Below are 25,529 nucleotides of genomic sequence, written 5' to 3'. Positions count from 1 at the left end.
TGATCTGGTGATACCCTGAGTAGGCATCGAGGAAGGACAGGGTTTCGCACCCAGCGGTGGAATCCACGATTTGATCGATGCGAGGCAGAGGGTAGGGAACCTTCGGACATGCTTTGTTGAGACCAGTGTAGTCTACACACATCCGCCATTTCCCCCCTTTCTTCCTCATAAGCACAGGGTTGGCAAGCCATTCGGGATGGAATACCTCTTTGATGAACCCTGCTGCCATTAGCTTGTGGATCTCCTCGCCTATTACTCTGCGCTTCTCCTCGTCGAATCGGCGCAGAGGCTGCCTGACGGGTCGGGCTCTGGCCCGAATATCCAGCGAGTGCTCGGCGACATCCCTCGGTATGCCGGGCATGTCCGAGGGACTCCACGCAAAGACGTCGGCGTTTGCGCGGAGAAAGTCGACGAGCACTGCTTCCTATTTGGGGTTGAGCCCGGAACCGATCCGGATCTGCTTGGAGGAGTCGCCACTGGGGTCGAGAGGGACGGCCTTGACCGTCTCCGCTGGCTCGAAGTTGCCGGCATGACGCTTCACGTCTGGCACCTCCTTGGAGAGGTTCTCCAGGTCGGCGATGAGGGCCTTGGACTCGGCGAGGGCCTCGGCGTACTCCACGCACTCCACGTAGCATTCGAACGCGTGTTTGTACGTGGGGCCGATGGTGATGACCCCGTTGGGGCCCGGCATCTTGAGCTTCAAGTAGGTGTAGTTGGGGACGGCCATGAACTTCGCGTAGCATGGCCTCCCCAGTACAGCGTGGTAGGTTCCTCGGAACCCGACCACCTCGAACGTCAGGGTCTCCCTTCGGAAGTTGGAGGGCGTTCCGAAGCAGACGGGGAGGTCGAGTCGTCCGAGGGGCTGGACGCGCTTCCCAGGTATGATCCCGTGGAAGGGCGCAGCGCCTGCCCGGACGGAGGACAGATCGACGCGCGGGAGCTTGAGGGTCTCGGCGTAGATAATGTTGAGGCAGCTGCCCCCATCCATCAGGACCTTGGTGAGCCTGACGTCGCCGATGATGGGGTCGACGACGAGCGGGTATTTCCCCGGGCTCGGCACGTGGTCGGGGTGGTCAGCCTGGTCGAAGGTGATGGGCTTGTCGGACCAGTCTAGGTAGACCGGCGCCGCCACCTTCACCGAGCAGACCTCCCGGCGCTCTTGCTTGCGATGCCGAGCTGAGGCATTCGCCGCATGCCCACCGTAGATCATGAAGCAGTCGCGGACCTCGGGGTATTCTCCTGCTTGGTGATCTTCTTTCTTGTCGTCGTCGTGGGCCCTGCCACCCTCCATGGGTGGCCCGGCCCTGTGGAAGTGGCGCCGAAGCATGACGCACTCCTCGAGAGTGTGCTTGACGGGCCCCTGATGATAGGGGCACGGCTCCTTGAGCATCTTGTCGAAGAGGTTAGCACCTCCGGGGGGCTTCCGAGGGTTCTTGTATTCGGCGGCGGCGACAAGGTCCGCGTCAGCGGCGTCGCGTTTCGATTGCGACTTCTTCTTGCCTTTCTTCTTGGCGCCGCGCAGAGTAGACGCCTCGGGAGCCTCCTGGCCAGAGGCGAACTTGGTGGCGATGTCCTTTCGGAAGATAGCCTCGACCGCCTCCTGGCCAGAGGCGAACTTGGTGGCGATGTCCATCAGCTCGCTCGCCCTGGTGGGGGTCTTGCGACCCAACTTACTCACCAGGTCGCGGCAGGTGGTGCCGGCGAGGAACGCGCCGATGACATCCGAGTCGGTGATGTTGGGCAGCTCGGTGCGCTGCTTCGAGAATCGCCGGATGTAGTCCCGGAGAGACTCTCCCGGCTGTTGCCGGCAGCTTCGAAGGTCCCAGGAATTCCCGGGGTGCACGTATGTGCCCTGAAAATTGCCGGCGAAGGCTTGGACCAAGTCGTCCCAGTTGGAGATCTGCCCCGGAGGCAGGTGCTCCAACCAGGCGCGAGCAGTGTCGGAGAGGAACAGGGGGAGGTTACGGATGACGAGGTTGTCGTCGTCCGTTCCACCCAGTTGGCAGGCCAGGCGGTAGTCCGCGAGCCACAGTTCCGGTCTCGTTTCCCCCGAGTACTTCGTGATAGTAGTCGGGGGTCGGAACCGGGTCGGGAACGGCGCCCGTCGGATGGCCCGACTGAAGGCCTGCGGACCGGGTGGTTCGGGCGAGGGACTCCGATCCTCCCCGCTGTCGTAGCGCCCCCCACGCCTGGGGTGGTAGCCTCGGCGCACCCTTTCGTCGAGGTGGGCCCGACGGTCGCGTCGATGGTGCTCGTTGCCGAGGTGGCCCGGGGCCGCAGGCGCGGTGTTGCGCGTGCGCCCGGTGTAGACCGAGGCTTCCCGCATGAATCGGGAAGTCGCGGCATGAGGTTCCGAGGGATATCCCTGCCTTCGGGAGGCAGTGCTCTCGGCCCGTCGGGCCGCAGCGCCTTCCACGAGATTCTTGAGCTCTCCCTGGATTCGCCGACCCTCGGTGGTTGATGGCTCCGGCATCGCGCGGAGGAGCATCGCTGCGGCTGCCAGGTTCTGACCCACCCCGCTTTTGGTCGACGCGGGGCGGCGGCCTGAGCCTGACATCGTTGGCGACGCGGTGCTGGAGACCCTGGGGCAGGTGACGTATTTCTCCGGCCGGGGGTTGGCCCGCCCATACCTGCCCGACGTCCCGGCGAATCGTCTCAAGCGCTCCTGTTCCCTCGTCGAGCCTGGCCTGCGCCCCGCGGACTTGCTCGAGCTGTGGGTCGTGACCCCCCGCCGGAACGGGGACCACAGCTAGCTCCCGCGGGATGTCGGCGCGAGGCACGGGCCTAGGAAAATCACCGTCCTCCGGCATGCCAAGATGGTTGCCTTCGGAGGGATCCCCCAGCTCAACGTGGAAACATTCGCGGCTTGGGCCGCAGTCCTCGTCGTCAAGGCTGCGGCTTCCGCCGGAACAGTCGGAGAGGCAGTAGTCACACGCGGTCATGAAGTCCCGCATGGCACGGGGGTTGCCAAATCCAGAGAAATCCCAACAGATGCTGGGATCGTCATCTTCCTCGGACCCAGAGGGCCCGTAGGTCGAGACGTCCGTCAACCGGTCCCAAGGCGACCGCATACGAAACCCCAGTGGGGTTGCACTCGCCTCAATGAGAGCGCCCGCCAAAGCGAGGTCGCTTGGCGGGTTGAGGCCGAGTCGAAATGACGTAAGATGGGAGTTAGTCGGTACCTTTTGGTCGACGCGGGGCGACGTAGTCACATCGGGGACTGGTTGCACCGTCGTCTCAGGTACGAGGGCGACGTCCTGCAAGCTCCTCGCGAGTGCGCCGGCGTCGTCCACTTGCTCGGGGTTGGCGTGTCGCGGGGGGAAGGCGCTTGCCTTCGTCTCGAACGCGAGGTCGACGCCCGGCGTGCCTTCCGTCGGGGCGCTGGGGACGTCGATTCGCTCGACAGCCGATGGAGCGCGGCCTCCCGCTTGGCCTTGGTTGCCCCGCCTCCTCCTCTGTTGGCGGGGGAGAGGACGGGGCGAGCTCGAATGTTGCTCTTCCACTGCGCGGGGAAGATGCCGTCGGTTCCGCCGCCGGCGGGCAGGATGTCGGCCGCCATTGTCGTTGTCACGCGGCGGTGGAAGGAGTATCATGTCGTAGCCGCCGTCGGAGGACATGAACTCAAGACTCCCGAAACGGAGCACCGTCCCGGGCCGGAGAGGTTGCTGGAGACTGCCCATCTGGAGCTTGACGGGAAGCTGTTCGTCAGCACGCAGCAGGCCCCTACCTGGCGTGCCAACTGTCGGCGTTTCGAGACCGGGGGGTCCCTAAGCCGACGAGTGAGTGTGCTGCGTGCCCCAGCCCAGATGGGTCGAGCGCGTGGGCGAGCGCGAAGGGGGGAGAGGCGAGGTGGCCGGAGACGGGCGTGAGAGAGGTGGAAGTCCCGCGGCCTTCGTGTTCGTCCCGCGCCCAGGTCGGCTGCGCTTGCAGTAGGGGGGTTACAAGCGTCCACGCGGGTGAGGGAAGCGAGCGACCCCAAGAGAGCGCCTGTCCCGTCCTCGGTCCCGCGCGGCCAACCTTCTCTAAGAAGGCCCTGGTCCTTCCTTTTATAGTCGTAAGGAGAGGATCCAGGTGTATAATGGGGGGGTGTAGCAGAGTGCTATGTGTCTAGCGGAGAGAGAGCTAGCGCCCTAGGTACATGCCAATGTGGCAGCCGGAGAGGTCTTGGCACCTTGCTGGCGTGATGTCGTGGCTGTCGGAGGAGCGACGGAGCCTGGCGGAGGGACAGCTATTGGAGCGGTCGAGTCCTTGCTGACGTCGCCCTGCTTCCGTAAGAGAGCTGAGAGCCGCCGTCGTCACAGAGCTTGTGGGGCGCCATCATTGCCCATCTGGCGGAGCTGGCCAGATGGGACGCCGGTCTTGTTCTCCGTGACCCGAGTCGGCTCGGGGTAGGATGATGATGGCGCTTCCTGTTGACGTGGCGGGCCTGTGCCCTAGGTCGGGCGGCGTGGGGGTTCCTCCGAAGCCGAGGTCGAGTCTGTCTTCCGTGGCCGAGGTCGAGCCCGAGCCCCCGGGTCGGGCGAGGCGGAGATCGTTCGGCCGAGGCCAGGGCGGAGTCCGAGCCCTGGGGTCGGGTGGAGCGGAGTTCGCCGTCTTCCAGGTCTTAGCCCGAGTCCGAGCCCTGGGGTCGGGCGGAGCGGAGTTCGCCGTCTTCCGGGTCTTAGCCCGAGTCCGAGCCCTGGGTCGGGCGGAGCGGAGTTCGCCGTCTTCCGGGTCTTAGCCCGAGTCCGAGCCCTGGGTCGGGCGGAGCGAAGTTCGCCGTCTTCCGGGTCTTAGCCCGAGTCCGAGCCCTGGGGTCGGGCGGAGCGGAGTTCGCCGTCTTCCGGGTCTTAGCCCGAGTCCGAGCCCTGGGTCGGGCGGAGCGGAGTTTCCTATGGCGCCTTTGGCAAGGCCTGACTGCCTGTCAGACTCACTCTGTCGAGTGGCACTGTAGTCGGAGTGGCGCAGGCGGCGCTGTCCTTCTGTCAGACTGGTCAGTGGAGCGGTGGAGTGACGGCGGTCACTTCGGCTCTGCCGGGGGGCGCGTGTCAGGATAAAGGTGTCAGGCCACCTTTGCGTTAAATGCTCCTGCAACTTGGTCAGTCGGTGCGGCGATTTAGTCAGGGTTGCTTCTAAGCGAAGCCAAGGCCTCGGGCGAGCCGGAGGTGTGTCCGCCGTTAAAAGGGGGGCCTCGGGCGAGACGGAAGTCTCTCTCGAGGTCGGCTGCCTTTGGCCGAGGCTAGGCTCGGGCGAAGCGTGATCGAGTCACTCGTGTGGACTTGATCCCTGACTTAATCGTACCCATCAGGCCTTTGCAGCTTTATGCTGATGGGGGTTACCAGCTGAGAATTAGGCGTCTTGAGGGTACCCCTAATTATGGTCCCCGACAGGTAGTGAATCTAGCAACTTCATCATGTTACTTTTACCGTCCTAGGCCTTGAACCATTTGTAGTAAATATAGATTTAGAAATTTTTCAAGAAGACTAATTGTAAAAGTCTCTAAATTTACAAACTCTCTATAAACCACAATTATCTCTATATCTATCAACCTTGTTGAGACTCTCGAAATCAAAATTGGCATCAAGTCCATCGCGAAAAGACTACGCATGCCACTATTTTACGTTGTCCCACTCCCACCACACCCTTGACCCTAATTCCATCTCCACCATCCCACACCATTAGATAATCTCTTGGGCTGAGGTGGTGTTAGAAAACCTCTTGTGTTGCCTTCACGTAATCATCGTGAGGACCTCCATGGACGATATGTAAAATGTCGGGTTAATAAATCTGGTCTTCCATCGACAGCTCTAACCTTCCAATACGTTGATGGCAGGTACACCCTTAATCTTGCTTTTTATCTTTCAACTCGTTTGTGTTGATATAGATCTGTGTCACTAACCCAACTAAAAAATACAAAGTAGATCCACTTTTTTACGTAAACAACTTAAAAAATTGTAACAAAAAAATAGAGAACCGTGGAAGCGCAAACGTTTTTTTACTTGTGTTCTTAGCTGCCAAAAACATGTGTGTATATTAGCGCATGTCTCGGCGCCGTACTAACCTCCTTCCCCATGCTGTCGACATGTAGTGAGCTTGATGACCGCCGTACGTGAGCTCCAACGCCACCCAATGTTGGGGATGTCACACTCGCGAGAGGGCGTCCACAATGCTGTCTCAAATAGCCAGCTGATGTCGAGCTATTCACGTAGGAAAATAAATAAATCTAATTAATGTTAGCCATTAGAAACACCCTTAAGTTCAAATACCGGAGGGAATTGGAGAGGCTAAAATCCCCTCTTTAAAACTAGTTTGGAAACTTAAATCCCCTTCGGAATTTGAGAGAAAATTAGTCCATTTTCAGCTCAATCTCCTTCAATCCTGAAGAGGATTTGAGGTTTCTAAAGTAACCCTTATTCAATTTTAAATAAGTAGGGATTTTAGTCCCTCTAATTAGCTCCCAAACTAGCCCTTACCGCTATCTTGCACCACCGTTAACAGCTGCACCTGGTACGGCGCTTTCCACAAGCACTAGGTGGACGAAGACAACATCAAAAGAGAATACACTCGCTGCAGCTCGCATTCTGGAGACGGAGACGATTCTCTATCTCCGGTCATCCTCCCAATCATTCCTATACGCTTTGAAAACTGTACGGGAACACCATTTCACGTCATTTGATCTGACATTATATTCGACCAGCTGCTGATAAGGGTGGAATCATCGAAGGAATAATGAAGCTACTGTTTCTGCAGAGAAAAAATATATATATAAGCGACACACGTTCGGTGCGGATGTTGAGTTGTCCACTAGGGTCTAGGGTAGAATCATGCATGTCATGTCCAAAAGAAAAGGATAAGCACTAAACAAATCCATGTGACTCGAAAACGAGGTTTGTTGGATAAAAGTGAACCGCGTGCGCCCTTGTGATTTATTAGAACTAGATCTTTCCAAAGTTAGCACAATTTGGAACCAGGAATAATCACTTGAAGGTCAAGTTATTTTACAGCAGGCGGTCCAACTCAGCTCGTCACACTTAGCTATGATCGCCCTATTTTTAGGGCTGGATATCGAACCAACTCGGCTTGGCTCGTCCAAGTTTAAACTGGCAAAGAGCCATAGAGTCAGCTCGCGAGCCAAAGCAGAAAAAAATAATATATATAATAATCAATTGCTAGTTAATTTCAAACTAATTTAACAATAAAAAATAGTAATTATACTTATAGTTTTACAAACCACATAATGCAACATCAAATTAATATAACTCGTCACTTATCAATTCACAATTCACGCACATGTTTCTAAGTTTAGCCCACAATAATATTCGCATAGACCAATTTAACACATAGACATAATTCATCAATCATTAGTTTAACTCATAGACCATAGACACCACACACATATATATAACATGTTCAGCAATTGTTCGGTAAATGATATGCATATACACTACCGGAATCGTCGCCTTTGTCGAGTGTCTGATGCACTCGGCAAAGCCTTAAAACACTCGGCAAAGGCTTTGCCGAGTGGCGCACTCGGCAAAAAAGGCTCGGCACACAGTGCATCGGCACACAAAGTGTATCGGCAAAGCCTTCTTTGCCGAGTACTCGGCAAAGAGGTTTGCCGAGTGCCAGACAACACTCGGTAAAGAAAAGCAGCCGTTATGGCGCCGGGTGACGGAGACGACGTCTTTGCCGAGTGTCCCGGGTGACACTCGGCAAAGGATCCACATTGAAACTATGATTTCATGTGTAGATCTCTTAGGTTTCTACACATAGTGTGTCACAGTTTTCTCGAAACCTTTTCAAATTTTTATCACAGTCTCTACATATAATATCATGACACGTGGACAAGTTTCATGATTTTCTAACTTTGTTTGTGTTTTATACAATTTTTAAACATGTGGATGGCAAGTTCACGACTATGTTTAGTGAGCATTGTCGGGGACCATAATTAGGGGTACCCCCAAGACTCCTAATCTCAGCTGGTAACCCCCATCAGCACAAAGCTGCAAAGGCCTGATGGGTGCGATTAAGTCAAGGCTCGGTCCACTCAAGGGACACGATCTCGCCTCGCCCGAGCCCAGCCTCGGGCAGGGGCAGCCGACCCCGGAGGATTCACGCCTCGCCCGAGGGCCCCCTCAAGCAACGGACACACCTTCGGCTCGCCCGAGGCCCAGTCTTCGCCAAGAAGCAACCTTGGCCAGATCGCCACACCGATCGACCGCACCGCAGGAGCATTTAATGCAAAGGTGGCCTGCCACCTTATCCTGACGCACGCCCTTCAGTCGACTGAGCCGAAGTGACCGCAGTCACTTCGCCGCTCCACTGACCAGCCTGACAAGAAGACAGCGCCGCCCGCGTCACTCCGACTGCTGTGCCACTCGACAGAGTGAGGCTGACAGCGGCCAAGTCCGGCCTCGGGCACCATAGGAAGCTTCGTCTCGCCCGACCCAGGGCTCGGACTCGGGCTCGGCCCCGGAAGACGACGAACACCGCCTCGCCCGACCCTAGGGCTCGGACTCGGGCTCGGCCCCGGAAGACGACGAACTCCGCCTCGCCCGACCCAGGGCTCGGACTCGGCCTCGGCCCCGGAAGACGACGGTCTCCGCCTCGCCCGACCCGGGGCTCGACCTCGACCACAGAAGACAGACTCGACCTCGACCTCAGAGGAGCCTCCGCCTCGCCCGACCCAGGGCTCGGACCGACCACGTCACAGGGGGAGCCATCATTACCCTGCCCCTAGCCAGCTCAGGCTACGGGGAACAAGACCGGCATCCCATCTGGCTCGCCCCGGTAAACAAGTAATGATGGCGCCCCGCGTGCTCCGTGACGACGGCGGCTCTCATCCCCTTACGGAAGCAAGGAGACGTCAGTAAGGACTCGACAGCCCCGACAGTTGTCCTTCCGCCAGGCTCTAGCGCTCCTTCGACGGCCACGACATCTCATGAACAGGGTGCCAAAACCTCTCCGGCTGCCACGACGGCATGTACTTAGGGCGCTAGCTCCTCTTTGCTAGACACGTTAGCACACTGCTACACCTCCCATTGTACACCTGGGCCCTCTCCTTACGCCTATAAAAGGAAGGGCCAGGGCACTCGTATGGAAGGTGGGCCGCGCGGGGGAATGGGGGCGGCGCGCATAAGCCTCTCTCGCTCTCTCCCACGCGGACGCTTGTAACCCCCTACTGCAAGCGCACCCGACCTGGGCGCGGGACAAACACGAAGGCCGTGAGTTTCCCCTTTTACGACTGTCTCCCTCCGGTTTTTCCCCCCTTCGCGCTCCGTCTCGCGCCGACCCATCTGGGCTGGGGCACGCGGCGACAATTTACTCGTCGGTCCAGGGACCACCCGGGGTCGAAACGCCGACAAGCATGTTGCTCGAAGTTTTCGGTCCGCTCCTAGAATCGGTCGTAACTTATGCTAAGTAACATGAATATCATTTTTGCATGCATGATTTTTCAAGTTTCGAGTGACCTGCAGTTCAAATCTGAATTTTCCGAAGAAATTCAAATAAACGAACTAAATCTACTAACGATTGAAAACTCTGTTATAATTGTCCACAAATGATACATGTAGGTCTACATAGTGTAGGAACATACCACAAAAAGTTTGGTGGACAAAATCTAAAAAATAAAAATATGCTTTGCCGAGTGTCCAGAGAAGACACTCGATAAAGAGTTCTTTGCGGAGTGTCAAATATTTGACACTCGGCAAAGAAGTCTCTTTGCCGAGTGCCGACCTCGGCCCTCGGCAAAGACTGACGGTCGTCAGCTTTATGACGGTCGCTGACGGCCCTTTGCCGAGCGTCACCTTTGCCGAGTCGGCAAACATGTCTTTGTCGAGAGTTCTTCTGTGCCGAGTGTCCTGCACTCGGTAAACCAGCTCGTTACCGAGAGCAGGAATTCGCCGAGTGCGGCTCTCGGCAAAGCCGCCTTTGCCGAGTGTCCGACATAAGGCACTCGGCAAAGCGTCCGGCACTCGGCAAAGTCCTGGATTCCGGTAGTGATAGTTTCGTTTTGCTAAAATATGATAGATCATTTAGCTCACGAGCTTGCTCGTTAATAAACCGAGCTAATGAATTATTCGATTACATAAGGATTGAGAGATTAAAATCTCTTGCCGATCAATATTAAATATAAAATATTATTTAATCCCTTCAATCCCTTTTTATCCCTATGTAATTGAATAATGCTTGAATGGGTACTTGTCGCCAAAATCGCAGGACCATAAATGACTTGAAAAAGGGAAAAAAATGAAGCATGATGGCTCCCATTCATGGAGATTTCTCTAGTACTAACATGTACAATGAGGTCAAGTGACGATGGTAGCAATTCTAATGCCGGTGTATGTCTGCACTGTTCATAATTAGTTAATAACCTAAGTCTAAAGTCTCAACAATGCATAGTGAAATAGGAGTTGGCAAAGTCCGTGGATTGGGTGCAGTAGCACGGCGAGAGGAAATGACGGAAGTGTGAACTCACTGGGTGCCTGGTGGCTGGTAGTGGTACTGGTAGACGGTGGAGGCGGCGCCGACAAAGTCGCATGCCGTCCCGTTTGCCTGGATGATTGCTTGCGCTGGTAGTACCTGGCGAACGCTTATGAGGCGTATGAGTATGAACCGCGTGCGTATAATGGCACTGCAGGCCGCGTCGTTCGGCCAATCTAGAAGCCTATCGTACTATTACCTATTTGACTGCTGTACAATGAAGCCTTAGACTTTATTTGGTTATTTGTGTTCCCCGTGGATTGAAGATGATTCTTTGTTGTTTGTGTCAGATTGGTGAGTCGGAACGATTCTAAACCGGATTGCTTCTCTAATTTATATAAACTTTGATTAGCTAGAACTATTCCGGGTGCAATCTGACACAAATGAATAAGACCTAAGATCTATTGAGTTAGATTTAGATTTAAATCGATTCAATGCCACCACCTACACACAGATTAACGGTGAAACAAACATTCTTTCAATGGAAGCGTTTAAGCGAACCTACTTATCTTTAAATCGTGATCCAAATCGTGGATTTAACTATAGTTTGTCAAGTTTTTTTTTAATAAAGTTGCATGAATTGAGGAGAGTATTTAAATAATACTAGTTGGTTGACCGTTCGTTGCAATGGCTCACAATAATATCTACATAAACTATACACCAAAAAGATATTAAGGTTTTTTATTGATTGTCTCCGCTCTTCACATAATATTTTTTTATGAACGCACGGGTACCATAGGCAGCAAATCAGAGACCCCGTCACTCGTCCCCCACTTCCAAGGTTTTGTAGAGCAGGAGGGAAAGGTAAGAGACGGACATACATGTTCGTTGCCAAAGAAGGACATGACGAAGACCTGGACATCTGGAGACGACATAGGTAGTATACCGCTAGATACATATAAGAAGTCCAGCCGAAGCAGCTCCAAAACCAAGAGGCTCCTGCACCAGGCGTCAGTTCGAGAAGGGCGAGAGAATGCGAGTGTCTTCCCAACCCTGGACCCACCGAAGCGATACAACACCACCAACAACTCCATGCATATGTCGACTGCTGCCACGCTACGGGCCTTAGTTGTCCAATATCTCAAACCTGAACTCCTCATCGCCAAGATAACCTAAGCGTGGCAGGCGCCACCATGTCCTCCTCGACGACACACACAGAGAAAAGGCTAGGAGCATGACCAACTCGCCCCGTATCCGCATCGACGAGCGTCGGTTGGCTCGCGGCTGCGACCGTGGGCGAGGGCAGCAGGTTGGGGAGGGAGAACAGGACAACAGTCGGGAAGACGAACGGGACGTCCGACGACGGCGAAAACGATAGTGCGCGCATGATGTGAAACGTCTTCGTAGGCATGCAATAGTCACTATGCGAGTCGGTGTCAGGGCTGGTGGCGGACGAATACGGGAGGAGGCGCCTGCTCCTACGCCCTCTGCCGAGAATGGGGTGTTGCGAAGGTGGAGGCACGAGGGGAGAGAGAAAAAAGCAAGATGGTGAACGAGGTGGTGGCAACCGAGTCGATGACCATCATTATTGTGCGGAGGTATAGATGGTCAAATGGGTCGTGTCTGGCGAGCCGGCCCAAGGCACGACCCATTTAATAGTGCGTGGGCCAACCCGACACGAGGGACGTGCGGTGCTTGGGCCGTAGCCTCAGCCCGTAGTGCTGGCCCGACACGATTATTTTTTTTATTTTACAAAAAATCATGTATACATATGTACAATTTATATTCAATATTATAAACATTTAAGTATGATGTTCTACTGGTTAGATCCCACCTTCTGCACCGTTTTTAACATTTTACTTTGATTTAACCAAATATTCTGACGGGCTGGCCCTTAATTTTAAATAGACGTAAGGGTTATTTGTAAAAACTGACGCGGGATAACCGTTGAAACTGGTGTTTTAAGGATAATATAGATAACATACTGTTTCCACTTCAGATTTGTTGGTACAGCAGCGGTTCTCTGTTCCCATTTGAATAATGATGCTCTGTTTTCTTAAAAAAAATACAGTGGTTGGTTGGTGGCGCCGCGGTGGGAGTAGTACTGACTGTCACTCAGTCCCCGGGCGGGCCTAGATAAGCTGGCTCCCAATTCTTTCCGCCATGCGTTACTGTACCAATGGCTCCCCACCTCCTGGCCGTGGCCGTGGCCGTGGCGGCCATCATCGCCACCGTCTCGTTGCTGGCGCCCGGCGCCGCTGCCTACCCGTGGCCAGTTTGTGGGACGAGCAACGACTTCGAGCCCAACAGCACATACCAGGCCAACCTCAACCTCCTCGCCGCCATGCTGCCCAACAACGTGTCCGCATCCCCGGTCCTCTACGCCACCGCCGTCGTCGGCGCCGTCCCGGAGCAGGTCTGGGGCATGGGACTCTGCCGCGGCGACGCCAACGCCAGCAGCTGCCTCGCCTGCCTCACCCAGGCGTTCCAGGACCTGCCCAACGACTGCTCCTACAACAAGGACGCCGCCATCTACTACGACCCCTGCACCCTCCACTACTCCGACGTCCACACCCTCGCCGACGACGACACCGGCCCGACGACCATGTCGTACAACATCAACAACAACGCCAACGTCACCTCGGACCCGGCCCGGTTCGAGCGCCTCCTCGCCGCCCTCGTCAACGCCACCGCCGAGCACGCCGCGTCCAACTCCACCCGGCGATTCGCCACGGGGGAGGCCGACGCCGACTTCGACCGGCAGTTCCCCAAGGTGTACGCGCTGGCGCAGTGCACGCCGGACCAGACGCCGGCGCAGTGCCGCAAGTGCCTCGCCGGCCTCATATCGCAGTCGCTGGACGGGTTCCAGAACAACATCGGAGGCAGGGTGCTCTGGGTCAACTGCACCTGGCGGTACGAGACCTCGCCCTTCTTCAATGGACCGGCCATGGTGCGCCTGGCATCGTCGTCGAGCCCTCCGGCAGCGGCAGCGGCAGGTGGAGGTGAGTTAAAGCATTTATTATCTTACTCTTTGTTGACAGAATGAAACATGGACTCGTGGATCCCGTGCAAATTGACTGTAAATTATTCGTGCGTGTGAAATTGCTTGTGTTAGATTGTGTGTGTGAGTGTGTGGGCCGACATTATTGTTGAGCTGCCGGCCTATTAGGGTTAGAGTTTTGTCTATATGTTGTACCTGTTCTCTATACAATAGATCAACTTTCACATTCCTACATGGTATCAGAACTTTAAAATATGTAACTCCAGAGACTAGTTTTTTTAGGGTTTCATCCTATAAGGTCATTTGAAAGCAAATTTAATATAATTATTGGAATAACAGAAACTCTAACCCTACACTAGGGTGGGCCTGTATATTAATAGACTGAGTTAGACCTAGCCCATTACAAACAGAGGGGTACAGTTCAAACACCCCCCGCAGTCGCAACTCTATCCTGTACAGATGTTGAGACTGGAGCGAAAGTCTAAAAATACACTCGACGGAAACCCCTTGGTGAAGATGTCGGCGAACTGCAGCGTGGTGGGGACGCTGAGAACCCGAACGTCACCAGCGGCGACACGCTCCCGGACGAAGTGCAGGTCGATCTCCACGTGCTTCGTGCGTTGATGCTGCACGGGATTGGTGGAGAGGTAGACTGCGCTGACGTAGTCGCAGTAGACGAGGGTGGCGCGCTCGAGGGGACTGTGGAGCTCATGGAGGAGCTGTCGCGGCCAGGAGGCCTCTGCCACGCCGTTGGCCACAGCGCGGTACTCGGCCTCAACACTGGAGCGAGAGACGACGGGCTGTCGCTTGGCGGCCCAGGAGACGAGGTTGGCGCCCAGGAACACGGCGTAACCGGAGGTGGATCGACGCGTGTCTGGACAGCCAGCCCAGTCGGCGTCGGTGTAGACCACGAGTTCCGACGCCGGGGATGGTCGGAGTAGGAGGCCGTAGTCGAGGGAGCCGCAGAGGTAGCGCAGGATCCGCTTGAGAGCGGTGAGATGAGGCTCCCGCGGGGTGTGCATATGCAGGCACACCTGCTGGACGGCGTAGGCGATGTCAGGTCTGGAGAATGTGAGGTACTGGAGCGCGCCGGTCAGGCTCCGGTAGGACGTCGCATCGGCGATCGGGGGCCCGTCATCCTCTGAGAGCTTCGCCTGAGTGTCGACAAGCGTGGAGCAGGGCTTGCAGTCAGACATGCCAGCCCGCTCCAGTATGTCGATGGCGTACTGGCGCTGATGGAGGAAGAGACCCTGGGACCGGCGCTCGGCGGTGATGCCGAGGAAGTGGTGGAGGGGCCCTATGTCCTTCATCGCGAACTCCCACTGCAGGGCAACGATCGTGCGCTGTAGAAGGTAGGCAGTGGATACCGTGAGCACAATGTCGTCGACATAGAGTAGTAGGAAGACGGTGTCGTTGCCGCGGTGGTAGATGAAGAGGGACGTGTCCGACTTGGCCTCGACGAAGCCGATGGAGGCCAAGTAGGAAGCGAAGCGACTGTACCAGGCTCGCGGCGCCTGCTTGAGGCCGTAGAGGGAGCGGTTCAGCCGGCAGACAAGGTCCGGACGAGCTTCGTCGACGAAGCCGGTGGGCTGACTGCAGTAGACAGTCTCCGTCAGAGTGCCGTGGAGGAAGGCATTCTTGACGTCGAGCTGATGGATCGCCCAGTACCGGGAGAGGACGAGGGAGAGGACAGTGCGAACAGTGGCGAACTTGACGACGGGGCTGAAGGTCTCATCGTAGTCCACTCCGGGGCATTGGATGAAGCCCCGAAGGACCCAACGGGCCTTGTAGCGGTCGAGGGAGCCGTCCGAGGTAATCTTGTGGCGAAACAGCCACTTGCCGGTGACCACGTTGGTGCCTGGTGGACACGGCACCAGGTCCCAGGTGTGGTTGGCCAGGAGGGCCGCATACTCCTCCTCCATAGCGCGTCGCCAGTGTGACAACGGTCGCGAGTTCGACAATCACGCCTCCCGCTCTTTCTTTCTCACTCATGGCGTCCAGTTGTGTCTCTCATGCCCTTACACCTCTGCCCAAAACGGCCGGGCCGAACGCATGATTCGCACCACCACCAATATGATTCGCTGCCTTCTCTTCCAGGTGTCTCTCCATGCCAGCTAATGGGCAGAGGCCCTGCACACCGCCACCCACCTTCTCAACCGTCTTCCCTCCAAGGCGGTGAGCCATCCTACTCCCTACTTCGCACTGTACGACACAGCCACCACCTATGACCACCTTCGCATGTTCGGTTGTGCCTGCTACCCTAACACTTCTGCTACTGCCCCTCATAAGCTTTCTCCTCGCTCCACCCGCTGCCTCTTCCTTGGCTACTCTTCTGACCACAAGGGGTATCGGTGTCTGGACCTCGCCTCCCACCGTATCATCATCTCTCGTCACGTCGTCTTCGACGAGGATGTGTTTCCCCTTGCTGGCCCCTCCCCACCCACCGATCTCGACTCCCTCCTCGAGTCTGATCCGGTCTCCCCCTCCTCCCAGGTGCCCTGCCTTGCGCCGTTACCCGCACCCCATGCGACCTCGACGCCGCGGCTCGCGCCTATTTCCGCACCACGCGCGGCCCCGCCGACCACGCCAACGCCACGCGCGGCCTCGCCGATCCCTCCCGCACCATGCGCCGCCCCGTCGACGCCCACGGCTCGCTTTGCTGATCCCACGCTCGTCTACCACCGCCGCCGCCACGTCACTACCTCGGCACCTGCCGACCTGGGCCCGTTACCGAGCCCGGTGCGCTTCGCCGACCCCGTTGTCGTCTATCACCGCCGCGAGTTGGCCACGCCCGCGGCCCCCGACGTCCAGGCAGACCGCCCCGAGCCACCGGTGTACCACTCGGTCGCTATCCACCGCGACCCCGGGCACGTCCACCCGATGGTGACCCGGCGCGCCGCTCGCGTTCTTCGACCTATCGACCGGCTGATCTTGGCAGCTGATAATTAGGGTTTTCTAGCAGCCGCTGGCTGTCCCAAACCCCACAGCCGCTGCCCCAGGTCCATCCGCTGCCCCAGGTCCAGCTGCCGCCCCAGGAGGCTCATCCTTCCCTCCTGGGGCGGCTCCCTTCCCAGTCGCGCCGGCCATGATAGGCCACGTCCCAGCCGCCGCTGCTCGTGCTCCCCACCGTCGGCCGCTCGGGCTCACCTTCCCTGTTGACGGCACGGGCGTGACCGCGACCCTCCTCCCCCGCCCTGACCTCCTTCGGCCCCGGTTCCCCGTCGCGCTAGGCCGCCGCGACTCCCGCCGTTCCGAAGCGCGCGACGTCGAGGGCAACCTTGGAGTCCGTGGCGGCCGCCTCTGAAGCCGGAAGGAGCGCGCGCGTCGGACATGGGGGAGCTCGCGGCGGCTTCCTCGTCCCCGCCGCCCGCCGTGCTACAGGTGGTCCCTAAGCGGGCTTGGGCGCAGCTCCTCCGGCCAGGGGCGGCCCCGACGCGGCGAGACAGGCCCAGCGCGACTGCAGCGCCGCCGCCGCCGCCGCCACCCACACCAGTCGTGGCCCAGATCCGCCACCGGTGGCCCTCCACCAGCCAGTGTGGCAGCCGCCCTCCTGCGTGCGCGCCGGCATGCTCCCTGCTCCCATGGCACGCCCCTCCTGCGTGCCCCGGTGCCCAACACCACTCCACCCCCAAATCCCAGCCGTCAGCCCCGGATTCGCGTACCGCGCGAATGGAGGTTGCTGCGGCGAAGCAACTCTTGCTCATCTCCATCTCGGTCGTCTTTCTCCTCGCGCCGCACCTACAGCAACCAAGTTTCGGATCCATGGCGCTCGGCGCCAAAGTCCCATTCCCACGCGTCGAGATGGGGCAGGGCGCGAGCAGCCCCTCTGCTCAGTTCTCTGTTCCCCATGGCTGCCTCCCTTGGTCGGCGTCCTCCTCTTCGGTGCGTCCCTCGCACGTGCATCCTCCTCTTTGCTGTGAGCCTGTGACCCTCGCACGTGCCGCCGCTTCTCATCGCGATGGCCACCTCCTAACTGCCTGCGCTGATGTCCAGCAGCACCTCACCCTTCGAGCTTCTCCCGTCACCGGTGCCGTCAACACCCCTTGCCAGGTCCGGCGCAGGCCCCTGCCCCGCCGCCCACCCCCTTCATCGCCTTCGCTGGATCCGTCGTTGACGCGGCCTTCCCGGCCAGATCCTCGTTGATGCGACCTTTTCGGCTCGATCCGCCGTCCCTTTGGCCGGATCGCGTCTTTCCGGCTGGATCTGTCGCTGTCGTGGCCTTCCTGGCCGGATCCGTTGTTCCCCTTCTATTCTGCCGCGGGCGCGAACACCATGACCGACGCAGACGCGTGCGCTGCTGTCGACCTACCTGGTGGGGCTCCTTGACGTCTGGTCGATCGAAAAAGCAGGAAGGTCGGCCTGCCGATGCTCTTTTGTTGTGTCGCCCTGCCGATCGTTGACGCTCGAACGTCGACCCCTCCCGAAGAACAGGCTTCTGCTGCGTGTCTCCCGACCGCGACCACATCGACTTCGGCTACCTCGGCATCTAGAGGCTATCATCTTTTTGGAGCACACACCGGTCTCTATTCCAGCCGCAACATTCGTACCATCACGACGCTGCGACTGCGGGGGGATTTCAACCCGTCGGTTCCTACCTTCGGCCTCTACCCCAGTCTCATCGTGTGTGGTGCCCCCGTTGCGACTGCGGGGGGATATTAGACTGTGTGTGTGAGTGTGTGTGGGCCGGCACCACTGTTGGGCTGCCGGCCCATTAGGGTTAGGGTTGTGTCTATATATTATACCCGTTCTCTATGCAATAGATCAACTTTCACATTCCTACAGCTTGACCGTGATGAAATTTGTCGGTGCGCGCGTGACTGGATGAGGAATGGTTGGAATCTTTTACTAGAGTGGCGCAAATCTTAGAATTTTATATTCAAAGCTAGCCGTCAACATCACTTTCATGTTATCTATTACGGCATTTCGTGGTCACTGTTATCCAAAAGTTGGCCCCGGGTTTTCTAGCACAAGCACTGGTAATCTGGCATCACAATCGGGTAACATGAAATTTGGACCATTTTTTACTACATAGTAAGTGCCATTTATTATATTCTAGTTTTTTCTTTGCCACTGGTTCCTATTCCTGAAAGTGTCAGTGAAAACTTAGCGGTTAACATAATAAATTATAAGCATTGATCGATAAGGAAATACTTTTGTCCAATGATAAAGCTATTGATATGATGGTCTTGATACTAGACCAAAATGTTTGTTTTTGTTGTACTGAAATTCCGTTTGTCTGATCACGCACATTCTTTAACTAATCCATCCACAGGGGAGAGGAAGTACAGCGTGTTCATCGTGGTTCTTGCAGTTGTGCTGCCCACTCTAGCTGCCCTGAATCTTGTGTTTTGCTTCTGTTTCTGGCGGCGGCCAGCACCACAGGCAAAGCAGTCACGTATGTTTTACAGCCTCATCTAGTCTGCAAAGATATAGATATGAATGACGCATCCCATCCAATCTGTACTTGAACAGAGCCCATGTATTCCACCGAAGCAGAGGACGTGGAAACGGTGGACTCCATGATGATCGACGTCTCCGCCCTGCGAGCCGCAACAGGGAATTTCGACGAGAGCAACAAGCTCGGCGAAGGCGGGTTTGGCGCGGTGTACAAGGTAAGGTACTAATGAACAAGCAACGAAGAATGTGCCATGGAGCCTGGAGCTCCCTCCCCAGCTGACTGCTGACAGCCTGACAGCTGCTGGCGCACCGGTGTGTCATTTGTTCAGGGCGTCCTCCCGGACGGCGACGAGATAGCGGTGAAGCGTCTGTCGAAGAGCTCGACGCAGGGAGTGGAGGAGCTGAAGAACGAGCTCGCGCTGGTCGCCAGGCTGAGGCACAGGAACCTCGTCAGGCTCGTCGGCGTGTGCCTGGAGCAGCAAGAACGGCTGCTCGTCTACGAGTTTGTCCCCAACCGGAGCCTCGACCTGGTACTCTTCGGTACCGACACGCGTGAGCCGCTCAGCTGGGAGCAGAGGTACAGGATCATAAACGGCATCGCTCGAGGCCTGCAGTACCTCCACGAGGACTCCCAGCTCAAGGTAGTCCACCGTGATCTCAAGGCCAGCAACATCCTGCTAGACGTGGAGATGAACCCCAAGATCTCAGATTTCGGCCTCGCGAGGATCTTCGGCCGGGACCAGACGCAGGCCGTCACCAGCCGCGTTGTCGGAACCTAGTCAGCACCCATCTCTCTCAGTCTCAGAGCTAGCTGTTTGATCTCCCGTCCCCTATTAGGCTTAACTGATGAGTACTTTGCTGCTTGGTTGCTCGTCTCAGTGGGTACCTAGCACCAGAATACCTGATGCGCGGGAACTACTCCGTGAAATCGGACGCCTTCAGCTTCGGCGTCATGGTGCTGGAGATCGTCACCGGGAGGAAGAACAACGGCAGCTCCCACAAGTCCGGAGACCTCTTGACCACCGTAAATGCAAACTGACAATCACCATGCATCGTCGCTACCCTACACATTGTCTGTGAAGTTAGACCTCATCTCACGGTTACAATACACACCAGGTATGGGAGCACTGGGAGGCCGGGACGGTGGCGGAGCTGGTGGACCCGTCCCTGGGCGGAAGCTTCCCGGAGGGCGACGTGCTGAGGTGCATCCACATCGGTCTGCTCTGCGTCCAGGGGGACCCCGCTGCCCGCCCGGTGATGTCGTCCGTCGTGACGATGCTTGGAACCGACACGGTCACCCTCCAGGCTCCATCCAAGCCGGGATTCTTCGCCAGAAAGAGTGGCACTAGCACGACCGTGTCCGCTGATGATGGGTCGATTTAGAGATTGCCACTAGAGTACAGAGTTGCCAGAAAGAGTAGCTCCTTTTTTTAACGATAGCCATCTCTATCGCTAATAAGATCCTGCGTTTTATTAGTATGGGAGGCATGGGATTATTGAAGGTCTCCTTGACTCTAAAGAAAATGTCTTAGGACAGACTTGAGCCTAAACGTCTTTGTTCAACCAAAACTTTCTAAACCCTTCCCATTTTGATTGCACTGTTTTCTCACGTTGTTCTCCATATGACCATATTTCAATTAAACAAAATGATCTTATCATGCTAATAATAAAGCCAACAATAAATAATAGTACATGGTCATAATTTATATGTATCATTAACCCCCAAATCAAGTAGAGCAATAAAAATTCTACCCAATAACATGTATATAGGTAAAACAAGGTAGGGTAAACAAAACTAGGTAATATATTAGGTTCCCATCAATTTAACCTAATTGTGCGAGCAGGGTGAGAACATAAAAGTTAATATTATTAGGTCAAATGATGTGATGAAGGACAAACTTGTCTTTTACTTGCGATAACTTGTTGCTCAGAATCTTCAAATGTGATGGTCTTCTGATCCACATACACTCGTCTGTATAATCACAGTAGTACGAACAAACATGCAAATAATAATAATTAAAAATAATATTTCACCAAATAAAGAAAAACTATGTAACAATAATCTACATGTCGGGGACCATAATTAGGGGTACCCTCAAGGCTCCTAATTCTCAGCTGGTAACCCCCATCAGCATAAAGCTGCAAAGGCCTCATGGGTGCGATTAAGTCAGGGATCAGTCCATTCGAGGGACTCGATCACGCCTCGCCCGAGCCTAGCCTCGGACAAGGGCAGCCGACCCCGGAGGATCTCTGTCTCGCCCGAGGCCCCCCTCCAGCGGCGAACATATTTCCGGCTCGCCCGAGGCCCTGTCTTCGCCAAGAAGCAACTCTGACCAAATCGCCGCACCGACCGACCAAATCGCAGGAGCATTTAATGCAAAGGTGGCCTGACACCTTTATCCTGACGCGCGCCCTTCAGCCGACAGAGCCGAAGTGACCGCTGTCACTTCGCCGCTCCACTGACCGGCCTGACAAAAAGACAGCGCCGCCTGCGCCGCTCCGACTGCGGTGCCACTTGACAGAGTGAGGCTGACAGGCAGTCAGGCCCGGCCGCAGGCACCATAGGAAGCTCCGCTTCGCCCGACCCAGGGCTCGGACTCGGGCTAAGTCCCGGAAGACGACGAACTCCGCTCCGCCCGACCCAGGGCTCAGACTCGGGCTAAGTCCCAGAAGACGACGAACTCCGCTCCGCCCGACCCAGGGCTCGGACTTGGGCTAAGCCCCGGAAGACGGCGAACTCCGCTCCGCCCGACCCAGGGCTCGGACTCGGGCTAAGTCCCAGAAGACGACGAACTCCGCTCCGCCCGACCCCAGGGCTCGGACTCCACCCTGGCCTCAGCCGACGGTCTCCGCCTCGCCCAAACCAGGGGCTCGGACTCGACCTCAGCCACGGAAGACAAACTCGACCTCGGCTTCGGAGGAGCTTCCACATCGCCCAACCTAGGGCGCAGACCAGCCACGTCAACAGGAGGCGCCATCATCACCCTACCCCGAGCTGACTCGGGCCACGGGGAACAAGACCGGCGTCCCATCTGGCTCGCTCCGCCAGATAGGCAATGATGGCGCCCCGCATACTCTGTGACGATGGCGGCTCTCAGCCCCCTTACGGAAGCAAGAGGACGTCAGCAAGGACTCAACAGCTCTGACAGCTGTCCCTCCGCCAGGCTCCAGCACTCCTCCGACGGCCACGACATCACACCAGCTGGGTGCCAAAATCTCTCCGGCTGCCACAACGGCATGTACTTAGGGCGCTAGCTCTCCTCCGCTAGACGCGTAGCACTCTGCTACACCCCCCATTGTACACCTGGATCCTCTCCTTACGCCTATAAAAGGAAGGACCAGGGCCCTCTTAGAGAGGGTTGGCCGCGCGGGGACGAGGACGAGACAGGCGCTCGCTTGAAGCCGCTCGCTCCCTCTCCCGCGTGGACGCTTGTAACCCCCTACTGCAAGCGCACCCGACCTGGGCGCGGGACGAACACGAAGGCCGCGGGATTTCCACCTCTCTCACGCCCATCTCCGGCCACCTCACTTCCCCCCTTCGCGCTCGGCCTCGCGTCAACCCATCTGGGCTGGGGCACGCCGCGACATTCACTCGTCGGCTTAGGGACCCCCCCGGTCTCGAAACGTCGACAGTTGGCGCGCCAAGTAGGGGCCTGCTACGTGTTGACGAACAGCTTCCCGTCAAGCTCCAGATGGGTAGTCTCCAGCAACCTCTCCAACCCGGGACGGTGCTCCATTTCGGGAGTCTTGAGTTCATGTCCCTCGACGGCAGCTACGACATGATACTCATTCCACCGCCGGGCGACAGCGACAATGGCGGCCGACAGCCCGCCCACCGGCGGCAGAGTCGACGACGTCTTCCCCGCGTGGTGGAAGAACAACCTTCGAGCTCACCCCGCCCTCTTCCCCGCCGACGGAGGGGGAGGCGGGGCAACCAAGGCCAAGCAGGAGGCAGCGCCTCGTCGGCTGTCAAGAGAGTCGATAGCGCCAGCACCCCAACGGAGGGGGCGCCGGGCATCGACCTCGCGCTTGAGACGAAGACGAGCGCCGTCTCCCCGCAACGCGCCGATTCCGGGCAAACGGACGACGCCAGCGCGCTCGCGAAAGGCTTGCTGGACGTCACCCTCGTACCTGAGACGACGGTGCAGTCAGTCCCCGACGTGACTTCATCACCGCCCGTCGACCAAGAGGTACCGACCGATTCCCATCCCACGTCTTTCAGATTCAGCCTCGACCCGCCTAGCGGCTTCGTTTTGGCGGACGCGCTCGTAGAGGCGAGTCCAAACCCTCCGGGGTTTCGTATGCGGTCACCTTGGGACCGGCTGACAGACGTCTCGACCTACGGGCCCTCTGGGTCCGAGGAAGACGACGAGCCCAGCTTCTGTTGGGATTTCTCTGGACTTGGCAACCCCAGTGCCATGCGGGACTTCATGACCGCATGCGACTACTGCCTTTCCGACTGTTCCGACGGTAGCCGTAGCCTCGGCGACGAGGACTGCGGCCCAAGCCGCGAATGTTTCCACGTCGATCTAGGGGGGTCCCTCCGAAGGCAACCATCTCGGCATGCCGGAGGACGGTGATCTCCCTAGGCCAGTGCCTCGCGTTGACATCCCACGGGAGCTAGCTGTGGTCCCCGTTCAGGCGGGGGGCCATGACCCACAGCTCGAGCAGATCCGCGGGGTGCAGGCCAGGCTCGACGAGGAGCAGGAGCGCTTGAGCCGATCCGCTGGGACGTCGGGCAGGCATGGGCGGGCCAACCTCCGGCCGGAGAAATACGTCATCTACCCCAGGGCTTCCGGCACCGCATCGCCGACGATGTCAGGGTCAGGCCGCCACCCGCATCCAGTGGGGTCGGCCAGAACCTGGCTGCAGCAGCAATGCTCCTCCGCGCGATGCCGGAGCCATCAACCACCGAGGGGCGGCGAATCCAGGGAGAGCTCAAGAATCTCCTGGAAGGCGCCGCGGTCCAGCGGGCCGAGAGCTCCGCCTCCCGAAGGCAGGGGTACCCCTCGGAACATCATGCCGCGACTTCCCGATTCATGCGGGAAGCCTCGGTCTACACCGGGCGCACGCGCAACACAGCACCTGCGGCCCCGGGTCGCCTCGGCAACAAGCACCATCACCGCGACCGTCAAGCCCACCTCGACGAGAGGGTGCGCCGAGGCTACCACCCCAGGCGTGGGGGACGCTACGACAGCGGGGAGGATCGGAGTCCCTCGCCCGAACCACCCGGTCCGCAGGCCTTCAGCCGGGCCATACGACGGGCGCCGTTCCTGACCCGGTTCCGACCCCCGACTACTATCACGAAGTACTCGGGGGAGACGAGACCGGAACTGTGGCTCGCGGACTACCGTCTGGCCTGCCAACTGGGTGGAACGGACAATGACAACCTCATCATCCGCAACCTCCCCCTGTTCCTCTCCGACACCGCTCGCGCCTGGTTGGAGCACCTGCCTCCGGGGAAGATCTCCAACTGGGACGACCTGGTCCAAGCTTTCGCTGGAAATTTCCAGGGCACGTACGTGCGCCCTGGGAATTCCTGGGACCTTCGAAGCTGCCGACAGCAGCCGGGAGAGTCTCTCCGAGACTACTTCTGGCGATTCTCAAAGCAGCGCACCGAGCTGCCCAACATCACCGACTCGGATGTCATCGGCGCGTTCCTCGCCGGCACCACTTGCCGCGACCTGGTGAGCAAGCTGGGTCGCAAGACCCCCACCAGGGCGAGCGAGCTGATGGACATCGCCACCAAGTTTGCCTCCGGCCAGGAGGCGGTCGAGGCTATCTTCCGGAAGGACAAGCAGCCCCAGGGCCGCCCTTCGGAAGATGCCCCCGAGGCATCAACTCAGCGCGGCGCCAAGAAGAAGGGCAAGAAGAAGTCGCAAGCGAAACGCGACGCCGCCGACGCGGACCTTGTCGCCGCCGCCGAGTACAAGAACCCTCGGAAACCCCCCGGAGGTGCCAACCTCTTCAACAAGATGCTCAAGGAGCCGTGCCCCTACCACCAGGGGCCCGTCAAGCACACCCTTGAGGAGTGCGTCATGCTTCGGCGCCACTTCCACAGGGCCGGGCCACCCGCGGAGGGTGGCAGGGCCCACGACGACGACAAGAAGGAAGATCACCAGGCAGGAGAGTTCCCCGAGGTCCGCGACTGCTTCATGATCTACGGTGGGCAAGCGGCGAACGCCTCGGCTCGACACCGCAAGCAAGAGTGTCGGGAGGTCTGTTCGGTGAAGGTGGCGGCACCAGTCTACCTAGACTGGTCCGACAAGCCCATCACCTTCGACCAAGCCGACCACCCCGACCACGTGCCGAGCCCGAGGAAATACCCACTCATCGTCGACCCCGTCATCGGCGATGTCAGGCACACCAAGGTCCTCATGGACGGAGGCAGCAGCCTCAACATCATCTACGCCGAGACCCTCGGGCTCCTGCGTGTCGATCTATCCTCGGTCCGGGCAGGCGCTGCGCCTTTCCATGGGATCATCCCCGGGAAGCGCGTCCAGCCCCTCGGACAACTCGACCTTCCCGTCTGCTTCGGAACACCCTCCAACTTCCGAAGGGAGACCCTGACGTTCGAGGTGGTCGGGTTCCGAGGAACCTACCACGCGGTACTGGGGAGGCCATGCTACGCGAAGTTCATGGCCGTCCCCAACTACACCTACCTGAAGCTCAAGATGTCGGGCCCCAACGGGGTCATCATCGTCGGCCCCACGTACAAACACGCGTTCGA

At 57.8% G+C, this 25,529-nt stretch overlaps 1 protein-coding gene across 3 annotated transcripts; it reads left to right on the top strand.

Annotated features, from left to right (window-relative positions):
* Positions 1 to 12,495: 12,495 nt before the first annotated feature.
* LOC100272959 (uncharacterized) lies at positions 12,496 to 20,408 on the top strand. Of its 3 annotated transcripts, none has more exons than XM_008652859.3 (6): positions 12,496 to 13,403; positions 18,675 to 18,797; positions 18,875 to 19,019; positions 19,098 to 19,577; positions 19,679 to 19,823; positions 19,916 to 20,408. In XM_008652859.3, exons 1-6 carry the CDS (start codon positions 12,581 to 12,583, stop codon positions 20,180 to 20,182), a joined length of 1,983 nt encoding a protein of 660 aa, XP_008651081.1. In that variant the 5' UTR covers positions 12,496 to 12,580; the 3' UTR covers positions 20,183 to 20,408. The 3 variants fall into 3 exon arrangements, with proteins under 3 accessions (XP_008651081.1, NP_001149752.1, NP_001140883.1); NM_001156280.1 differs by having other exon boundaries at positions 12,565 to 13,403; positions 18,875 to 19,014; positions 19,129 to 19,577; positions 19,916 to 20,368; NM_001147411.1 differs by having other exon boundaries at positions 12,589 to 13,403; positions 18,875 to 19,014; positions 19,090 to 19,577; positions 19,916 to 20,360.
* Positions 20,409 to 25,529: the final 5,121 nt, after the last annotated feature.

This window comes from Zea mays, chromosome 7, assembly GCF_902167145.1.
Source record: "Zea mays cultivar B73 chromosome 7, Zm-B73-REFERENCE-NAM-5.0, whole genome shotgun sequence".
Lineage (NCBI taxonomy): Eukaryota > Viridiplantae > Streptophyta > Magnoliopsida > Poales > Poaceae > Zea > Zea mays.
This window is presented reverse-complemented; position numbering and strand designations above follow the sequence as displayed.